This window comes from Melospiza melodia, chromosome 31, assembly GCF_035770615.1.
Source record: "Melospiza melodia melodia isolate bMelMel2 chromosome 31, bMelMel2.pri, whole genome shotgun sequence".
Lineage (NCBI taxonomy): Eukaryota > Metazoa > Chordata > Aves > Passeriformes > Passerellidae > Melospiza > Melospiza melodia.
The window spans coordinates 2,762,682-2,772,677 of record NC_086224.1 but is presented as its reverse complement, the minus strand read 5'-3'; the positions used below and the strand labels follow the sequence as shown (position 1 = coordinate 2,772,677).

Below are 9,996 nucleotides of genomic sequence, written 5' to 3'. Positions count from 1 at the left end.
TTCCCAGGGGGGGGCTGGGGGGGTGTTCCAAGGGGGTGTCAGAGGGGCTGGGGGTCGTTCCCAGGGGTGTCAGGGGGGCTGGGGTCGTTCCCAGGGGGGCTCTAGGGGGCTGGGGGGTCGTTCCCAGGGGTGTCAGGCTCTGTTTTGGGGGGGCTCTGAGCCGCTGCCCCCCCAGGCCGGAGCCGAGATCTCCACGGTGCACCCCGAGCAATACGCCAAGCGCTTCCTCGACTTCATCACCAACATCTTCGCTGAGGAGGGGCCCAGCGCCCCCCCCCCCCGCGGGACCAAACCCCCCCCACCCAAGGGGTGCTGCCCCCACCCAACACCCCCACAGCGCCCCCCCACAGTGGGGGTTCCACTGTTCAAGTGCCTTAACTTTAAGCAAAGGGGTCTGGGGGGCTCGGTCCCAGAACTGGGGGGGTCTGGGGGTGCCCCCCCCCACCCTGCACAAGGGGTTCTGGGACCCTTCTGCCCCCTCCCCAAGCTGGGAGGGGTCAAACACTACTTGCCCGGCGGGGGGGGGGGGGGGGGGGGGGGAAGGGGACCCCCACTCATGACTGGGGGTGCAGCCCCCACTCCCGTTCCTAATGGGGCTGGGGGCCACTCCCTGCCCCCCCTCCGTGTGGGACCTGGGGGGGCTCCCTCCCCTTTACTGCAATTCCCGGGGGGCAGGGGAGGACCCCGGCCCGGTGCGACCCCCCGGGGGGGCGGGGCCTGCTGGGCTGATCCCCCCCTGTCCCCCATTTGTGGGGGCCTGTGTGCCCCCCACCCCCATTTATGGGGCTCCTTCCCTTGCTCTGTTTCTGAGAAATAAATTATTGAACCGGCCCTGCGTGTGTCCCTTTCCCTGCGCCCCTCAAAGCCCCCGGGGACCCCCCGAATTCCCGGGGACCCCCGAATTCCCGACTCCGCGGCCCCGCCCCCGCCGCCATGGCCCCGCCCCCAGGCGCGTTGCCATGGCGACGCCCTCCCCTCCGGTCCCGCGCGCCGTTTGCCCATGGCCCCGCCCCTCCCCCGTTGCCATGGCGGCCCCGCCCCGCGCGGTCACGTGAGGCGGCCGCGCGCAGGGCGCCCCCCCGCCGCCGGACGCGCCCGCGATGCTGCGCCCCGCCCGGGCCCGGTGCGTGCGGGCCCCCCGGAACCCCCCGGGACCCCCCCGGGACCGCCCCCCCGGCATCCCGCCCTGCCCCCGGCATCCCGCCCTGCCCGCGGCCCCCGCCCCGGGCCTGCTGATGCCCGCACCGCAGCGATCCCCCGGGCCCCTCCCCGGGCCTGTCCGCTCCTATCGGGCTTCACCGGGACACCCCCGGCCCCCTCCCCGGGCCTCACCGAGACCCCCCCGAGCCCTTCCCCGGGCCTGTCCGCTCCCCTCGGGTCCTCACCGGCACCCCCCGGGCCTGTCCGTTCCTACCGGGCCTCACCGAGACCTCCGGACCCCTCCGCGGCCTCACCGAGACCCCCCAGGCTCCTCCTCGGGCCCGTCCGCTCTCCCCGGGCCTTAGCGGGACCCCCCGGGCCCCTCCCCGGGCCTGTCCGCTCTCCCCGGGCCTTATCGGGACCCCCGGGCCTTATCGGGACTCACGGGCCCCCCCTCGCGTCTCACCGGGACCCCCGGGCCCCTCCCCGGGCCTGGCCTGTCCCCGCCCCGAGCTTCAGCGGGACCCCCGGGCCTGTCCCGTCCCCGGCGGCTCCGTTCGTCCGCCCGGGCCTCACCGGGACCCCCCGGGCCTGTCCGGATCCCCCCCATTCCGGGCCCCATCCCCCACACCCTGCCCCCCCCTGCACGGAGCCCCTCGGGGATGGGGGGGGATGGGGACACCCGGGGGACACCGGGGGGGATGGGGACACCGGGGGACACCGGCGCGTTCCCCCCCCCCGTCCCCGCGGGCCGTGGCCGGGCAAACACCCCTGGGCCGCTCCGGGGGGCCCGGATGGGTCTGGGGGACCCCCCAGGAGCTGCTGCCCCGCCCCCCCCCGGAAGGACTGTGGGGTCCCCTGGGGACGCGGGGGGTGACGGTGCCGTTGTTGTTATGGGGGTCACCTGGGTGGGGGGGGCACACGGGGGGATTGGTGAGCCCCCAGATTGGGTCTGGGGGTGGTGGGGGCCGCCTGTGACCCCCCCCCCCCCCGTGTCCCTCCGTGTCCCCCCCAGCCCCGGGCTCGTGGCTCTGCTGATCTCCGTGCTCCGCTCGTGTCCCCCATGGGCTCACCAGGTGGGTGTGGGGGAGTCCCCGGGGCTGGGACTCCCCCCTTGTGCGTGGCCCTTGGCTTTGGGGACCCCCTTTGGACCCTTCCCCCCGCCTGTGGGACGCCCTGGCTTTGGGAGACCCCTGGGTTCTGGGCACCCCCCTTGGCACCCCTGAGTTCTGGGGACGCCCCCTCAGTCACCCTCCAGTTTCTGGGGACCCCCTTTGGGCCCTTCCTCCTGGGCTGTGGGACCCCCTGGCTTTGGGAGACCCCTTTGGAGCACCCGTGGACTCCCTGGCCATGGAGCACCCCTGGGTTCTGGGGACCCCCTTCAGTCACCCCCCAGTTCTGGGGACCCCCTCAGGTTCTGGGGACCCCCCTCAGTCACCCCCCAGTTCTGGGGACCCCCCTCAGGTTCTGGGGATCCCCTTCAGTCATCCCCCGGTTCTGGGGACCCCCTCAGGTTCTGGGGATCCCCTTCAGTCACCCCCCGGTTCTGGGGACCCCCCCTTCCGGCAACCCCAAATTTTGGGAACCCCTTCTTGGGCACCCTCTGTGTTCTGGGACCACCCTCAGGCACCCCCCATATTCTGGGGACCCCCCCTTGGGCACCCCACGGGAAGGGGGACATTGCTGGGGACACCCCAACCCTCACCCCCCTCCCTCCAGGGCTCACGGCTGGTGCCACCCTCGGGGTGTCCCCAATTTGGGGGACAGGACAGGTTTAACCCTTGGGTGGCACCTTGGCCGGGTGAGCGTCCCCCGCCGGGTTTGGGGGGCACTGTGCCCCCCCAGAACCCTCCTGGGTGCCATGGCCGGGCTCTGGGGGCTCTGGGAGGGTCCATGCCCACACTCAGAGGGGTTTTGGGGGGTCACGTTGGGATTTGGCTGGGTTTTGGGGTGACCCACAGTGCCCAGGCTCTGGGACTTGGAGTCTCCATGCCCAGGCTCAGGGGATTTTGGGGGGTCCCTGCCCAGGCTCTGAGAGGATTTTGGGGTCCATATCCAGTCTCTGAGGATTTTGGGGGTCCATGCCCAGTCTCAGAAGTTTTGGGGTCCATGTTCAGTCTCTGACAGATTTTGGGGTCCATATCCAGTCTCTGAGGATTTTGGGGGTCCATTCCTAGCTCAGAAGTTTTGGGGTCCATGTTCAGTCTCTGACAGATTTTGGGGTCCATATCCAGTCTCTGAGGATTTTGGGGGTCCATTCCTAGCTCAGAAGTTTTGGGGTCCATGTTCAGTCTCTGAGGATTTTGGGGATCCATATCCAGTCTCAGAGGATTTTGGGGATCCATATCCAGTCTCTGAGGATTTTGGGGGGTCCATTCCCAGCTCAGAAGTTTTGGGGTCCATGTTCAGTCTCTGACAGATTTTGGGGTCCATATCCACTCATCCACTCTCAGAGGATTTTGGGGGGCCCATGCCCAGGCTCTGAGAGGGTTTAGGGACTCCATGACCAGGCTTTGAAAGGTTTTGGGGGGTCCCTGCCATAGCTCTGAGAGGTTTTGGGGGCCCATGCCAGTCTCAGAAGTTTTGGGGTTCTGTGCTCTCAGTCCCTGGCAGTTTTTGGGGGTCCATATCCAGTCTCAGAGGATTTTGGGGATCCATGCCCAGTCTCAGAGGGGTTTTGGGGGGTCCATGGTCTGGCTCTGTGAGGTTTTGGGGTCTCCATGCCCAGTGTCTGAGTTTTGGGGCTCCGTGCCCAGTCTCAGAAGTTTTGAGGCCCTGTGCTCAGCCTGTGGCAGTTTTTGGGGGATGCATATCCAATCTCAGAGGATTTTGGGGTGTCCATGCCCAGTCTCAGGCTTTGAAGATCCATACCCAGATTTTGAGGTTCAAAGGGTCCCACGAGCAGCCCTTGATGGTTTTGGGTGTCCCCACCCCATCTTTTTATTCCTGTCAAGGATTTTGGGGTGTTGGGGGCCACACCAGATGATGGTGCCAGTGGGGTCCAGGCTCAGGAGGTTTTGGGGGTCCTGTGTCAGTCCCTGGGGTTTTGGGGTGCCTCAGTGTCATTTGGGATGTTGGGTGCAGGGGGACCCCCAAGAGCCAGGCCATGGTGGCAGTGGGGTCCAGGTTCAGGAGGTTTTGGGGGGTCCATCTCCATCCCCTGCTGGTTTGGGGTGTCCCATGGGTATTTCAGGGTGTCCCTGCTCTATCTCTGGGTGTTTTGGGGTGTCCATGGGTGTTTTGGGGTGTCCATGGGTGTTTCAGGGTGTCCCTGCTCAATCTCTGGGTGTTTTGGGGTGTCCATGGGTGTTTCAGGGTGTCCCTGCTCAATCTCTGGGTGTTTTGGGGTGTCCATGGGTATTTTGGGGTGTCTGTGTTCAATCTCTGGTGTTTTGGGTGTCCATGGTATTTTGGGGTGTCCCTGCTCAATCTCTGGGTGTTTTGGGGTGTCCATGTGTATTTTGGGGTGTCTGTGCTCTATCTCTGGGTGTTTTGGGGTGTCCGTGGCTATTTCGGGGTGTCTGTGCTCTATCTCTGGGTGTTTTGGGGTGTCCATGGGTATTTTGGGGTGTCCCTGCTCAATCCCTGGGTGTTTTGGGGTGCCCGTGCCCACTCCCGGATGTTTCAGGGTGTCCCTGCTCAATCCCCTGATGTTTTGGAGTGCCTGTGGGTGTTTTGGGGTGTCCCTGCTCACTCCTGGGTGTTTCGGGTGTCCGTGGGTGTTTTGAGGTGTCCCTGGGTGTTTCGGGGTGCCCCGTGTGCCCAGCCCTGATGCCCCCAGGCCGTACCGCAGTGTCCTTGGTGCTCTCGAGGATGTCGGGCTGCAGTGTCCCCCGGTGCCAAGAGCTGGGTGCCAGTGCTAGCAGGGTCCTGTCCCTGGGGATGTGCCCAGCCCTGGCTGTTCCGGGGTGCCCGTTGGCTGTTTGGGGGTGTCCCTGCTCAATGCCTGGGTGTTCCGGGGTGCCCGTGGGTGTTTCGGGGTGTCCCTGCTCAGTCTCCTGGGTGTTTTGGGTGTTTTGAGGTGTCCCTGGGTGTTTCGGGGTGCCCCGTGTGCCCAGCCCTGGCTGTTCCGGGGTGCCCGTGGGTGTTTCGGGGTGCCCCTGCTCAATGCCTGGGTGTTCCGGGGTGCCCGTGGGTGTTTCGGGCTGTCCCTGCTCAGTCCCCTGACGCCCCCGGGCCGTCCCGCAGTGTCCTTCGTGCTCTCGAGGATGTCGGGCTGCGGTGCCCCCGGTGCCAAGAGCCGGGTGACGGTGCCCAAGCGCGTGTGGGAGTTCGTGACGCGGGAGCGCGCGGCGCGCCTGGCGCTGCTGGCGCAGGAGGCGCGGGTGCGGATCCTGGTGGACGGCGAGACCCCCGAGCTGTACGTGCTGCAGCTGTGCGCGACCCCCCCGGCGCCCCCCGGCGGCGCGGGGCTCTGCCCGGCCCGCAAGGCGCTCAAGGCGCTGCTCAAGGAGACGGAGAAGGAGCTCAAGAAGCGCAGCCAGCGGCACACGGGGGAGGTGCTGGGGCCGCGCCCGGAGCCCCCCGCGGGCGCCGCGGGCTGTCCCGGCGCGGGCGCGGCGCGGGACGAGGAGCCGGAGCGGCAGTGCCCGATCTGCCTGGGCGAGATGCGCGGGCCGCGCACGCTGGAGCGCTGCCGCCACTCGTTCTGCGGGGAGTGCATCGCGCGGGGCGCTGCAGGTGCGCTCCGCCTGCCCCGTCTGCGGCCGCTTCTACGGGCAGCTGGTGGGCAACCAGCCCCCCGACGGCCGCATGCTGGTGACCCGCGACGCCGCGCTGCCCCTGCCCGGCTACGAGGCCCTTCGGCACCATCATCATCCAGTACGTCTTCCCGCCCGGCGTGCAGGGGGTGAGTGCCTGCAGGGGGAGGCGTTTCCCGGCCGGATGGGCGATCCGAAATCCCCTCGGGCGGTCCCGGCCCGACCCTAAGCTCCCAGTGCCCCGGGCTCAGCTCTGTGCCCCTGGTTGTCCCCAAATCCCCAGCATTCCTGGGTGCCCCAAAACTGTGATGGGTGCCCCAACCCAATCCTGTGCCCGTGCTTGTGCCCAGATCCTGCTGGATGTCCCCAGCGCCCCCATGGGTGCCCCTAAACCCTGATGGGTGCCACAACCCAGTCCTGTGCCCCTGGTTGTCCCCAAATCCTGCTGAGGGCTCCCAGTGCCCCCGTGGGTGCCCCCAGTGCCCCGGGCTCAGCTCTGTGCCCCTGGTTGTCCCCAAATCCTGCTGAGGGCCCCCAGTGCCCCCGTGGGTGCCCCCCAGTGCCGCGGGCTCAGCTCTGTGCCCCCAGTGCCCCTGGTTGTCCCCAAATCCTGCTGAGGGCTCCCAGTGCCCCCGTGGGTGCCCCCAGTGCCCCGGGCTCAGCTCTGTGCCCCTGGTTGTCCCCAAATCCTGCTGAGGGCCCCCAGTGCCCCCGTGGGTGGCCCCCAGTGCCGCGGGCTCAGCTCTGTGCCCCCAGTGCCCCTGGTTGTCCCCAAATCCTGCTGAGGGCTCCCAGTGCCCCCATGGGTGCCCCCAGTGCCCCTGGTTCAGCTCTGTGCCCCCAGTGCCCCTGGTTGTCCCCAAATCCTGCTGAGGGCCCCCAGTGCCCCCGTGGGTGCCCCCAGTGCCGCGGGCTCAGCTCTGTGCCCCTGGTTGTCCCCAAATCCTGCTGAGGGCTCCCAGTGCCCCCATGGGTGCCCCCAGTGCCCCTGGTTCAGCTCTGTGCCCCCAGTGCCCCTGGTTGTCCCCAAATCCCCAGCATTCCTGGGTGCCCCAAAACTATGATGGGTGCCCCAACCTGGTCCTGTCCCCAAATCCTGCTGAGGGCCCCCAGCGCCCCAATGGGTGCTCCCAATGCCCCTGGTTCAGTTCTGTGTCCCCAGTGCCCCTGGTCGTCCCCAAATTCTGCTGGGTGTCCCCAGCCTTCCTGGGTGCCCTAAAACTATGATGGGTGCCCCAACCCAGTCGTGTGCCCCTGGTTGTCCCCAAATCCTTCTGGCACCCCCAGCATCCCTGGGTGCCCCCAAGTCCACAGTCTGTGGCCCTGGCACCCTGGGATTCTGGTGGGTGGGCCTGGCACGGTGCAGTGTCCCCCAGCACCCTCAGGTCCTGATGGATGGCCCTGGGTGTCCCCAGATACCCCTGAGCCAACTCTGTGCCCCCAGTGCCCCTGGGTGCCCCCAAACCCTGCTGGGTGTCCCCAGCGTCCCTGGGCTACCCACCCACCCATCCTGGCACGTGTCCCTGGGTGCTCCCAAATCCTTCTGGCTGTTACTGACAACCCTGGTGTCCCCAAATGCCCCCATGTCCCCAACGGCCCTGGGTGCTGCCAGCACCCCTGGGTACCCCAAACCTGCTGGGTGCCCCCAACCTGATCCCCACCCCCCCCATTCCTTCTGTCCCCCATCCCTTGTTCCCCACGCCCTGGGTAGGTGAAGTGTCCCTGGCCCTTCCCCTGTCCCCCTGTCCCCCTGTCCGTCTGTCCCCATGTCCTCCTGTCCCCCTGTCCTTCCCTGCTGTGTGTCCCCTCCATGCCCCATGGCTGTGGTACCTGGGCACCACGTGGGCACCTGCCCTGTGTGCCCCCCACATGCCTCCCCCACACCTGTGCCCCCTGTACCTGAGCCTGGGGCTGCAGCACCCCAGGACCAGACAGAGCCTGGCATCTGTTGCCCATGCCCCTGTCACTGCCCACCTGTGCCCCTGTCACTGCCCCCTTACCTGTGCCCCTCTCAGTGCCCCCCTGTGCCCCGTCACTGCCACCCCCATTACCTGTGCCCCCCCACGGCTGTAACCTGAATCTGGGCTGTCCCCATACCTGTGACCCCCTCACCTGTCCCCCATCCTGTGCAGCCATGCAGTGCCTGGGCACCACGTGGGCACCGACACCTGTGCCCCTGTCCCCCCTCACCTGCCCAGGTGGAGCACCCAAACCCGGGCGTGCGCTACCCGTGGCACCACATGGGCACTGACACCTGTGCCCCTGTGCCCCTCACCTGTGCCCTGGTACCACGTGCCCCTGTCTCTGTCCCTCACCTGTGCCCCCTCACCCTGCCCAGGTGGAGCACCTGAACCAGGGGGTGCAGTACCCTGGCACTACATTGGCACTGACACCTGTGCCCCTGCCCCTGTCCCCCTCACCTGTGCCCTGGTACCACGTGGGCACTCACACCTGTGCCCCTGTCCCTCACCTGTCCCCTGGCACCACGTGGGCACTCACACCTGTGCCCTGTCCCTGTCCCTCACCTGTCCCCCCCCTGCCATACAGGTGGAGCACCTGAACCCCGGGCGTGCGGTACCCGGGCACCACATGGGCACTCACACCTGTCCCCTCACCTGTGCCCCTGCCCCTCTCACCTGTCCCCTGGCACCACATGGGCACTCACACCTGTGCCCCTGCCCCTGTCCCTCACCTGTGCCCCTGTCCCTCACCTGTGCCCCCATGCCCAGGTGGAGCACCCCAACCCGGGCGTGCGGTACCCGGGCACCACGCGCGTGGCATACCTGCCCCGACTGCCCCGAGGGGAACAAGGTGCTGGGGCTGTTCCGCAAGGCCTTCGCCCAGCGCCTCACCTTCACCGTGGGGCACCTCGCTGACCACGGGCCGTGCCAACGTCATCACCTGGAACGACATCCACCACAAGACCAACTGCACCGGGCGGGCCCCAGCTGTGCGGGGGGCACGGGGGGCACCGGGCGGGCATCTGGGGGGCACCCTGGGGATGTGGGGGACAGCGCCCAGCATGAGCCTGACTGACCCCGGCTGTGCCAGGGGGGCTGGGGGCACCTGGGTGGGCTGGTGGGCACCTGTGGACATGCGGGCACCTGGGGGGCTGGTGGGCACCTGTGCACGTGGGGCGCACCTGTGAGGGCTGATGGGCACCTGTGTACATGGGGGGCACCTGAGTGGGCACCTGGGGGGTTGGGGGACAGCACCCGCCACATCCAGCACCAGCTGTGGGAGGGGGCACTGGGGGGGCACCTGGGGTATTGGAGGAGGGAGGATGGCGAGGGGTTGGCACCCAGGGTGGGGCACGGCCTGACTCCCTCCCCTGTGCCCCCAGGTTCGGGTACCCCGACCCCACGTACCTCGCCCGGGTGCAGGAGGAGCTGCGGGCCAAGGGCATCACCGAGGACTGAGCGGGGGGCACGGAGCCCTCCCGGGCACGGGGGGACCCCCCCAGGATCACCCCGTGCAGGGGACCCCCCACAAACGGGACCCCCGCGCAGGGGGACCCCCTCTTCAATGGGACCCCCATGTGGGGGGATCCCCCCATCCAACAGAACCCCCCATGCAGGGGGATCCCCCATAAAATGGGGCCCCCCCCCATCCAACAGGACCCCCCATGTGGGGGATCCCCCCATAAAACGGGACCCCCATATGGGGGGATCTTCCCTTCAATGGGACCCCCCCATAAAACGGGAGCACTCCTGAATTGGGGGAGCCCCCCAGCCCCCCCGGCTGGCAATGGGGGCACAAGGAGGGGCCCAGACCCCCCCAGAGGGGTTGGTGCCACCCAGCCCCCGCAGCACGGACAGACAGACAGACCCTGTACATAGCCCTGACCCCCAGGACAGACAGACAGACAGGGGGGTCGCGCCCTCGGGGGGGGTTATTTATTTTGTATTTCCCCCCCAGGTCTGTAACTTTGATCCAATAAAAATATGCAACGGATCGAGGGGGGCCCAGGGGGGCTCCCCCCATTCCTGGGGCAGTGAGGGGGCACAGTGAGCCTGGGGGGGGGTGGGTGAGGGGACATGGGGGCACAGGGTTGGGGACACTGGCATGGGGGCACAGGGCTGGGGACACTGGCATGGGAACAGGAGATATGAGGGACACTGGCACGGGGGCACAGGGCTGGGGACACTGGCATGGG

At 67.9% G+C, this 9,996-nt stretch overlaps 1 protein-coding gene across 1 annotated transcript; it reads left to right on the top strand.

The window, feature by feature from the left end:
* Window positions 1-1,115: 1,115 nt before the first annotated feature.
* Window positions 1,116-9,794, top strand: LOC134431199 (probable E3 ubiquitin-protein ligase DTX3). The gene is given in 10 exon segments (XM_063179186.1): window positions 1,116-1,123; window positions 2,156-2,216; window positions 5,329-5,810; window positions 5,812-5,940; window positions 5,942-5,989; window positions 8,570-8,626; window positions 8,628-8,702; window positions 8,704-8,775; window positions 8,777-8,790; window positions 9,184-9,794. Coding segments are annotated over 9 exon segments (966 nt in total). The 5' UTR covers window positions 1,116-1,123; window positions 2,156-2,203; the 3' UTR covers window positions 9,260-9,794.
* Window positions 9,795-9,996: the final 202 nt, after the last annotated feature.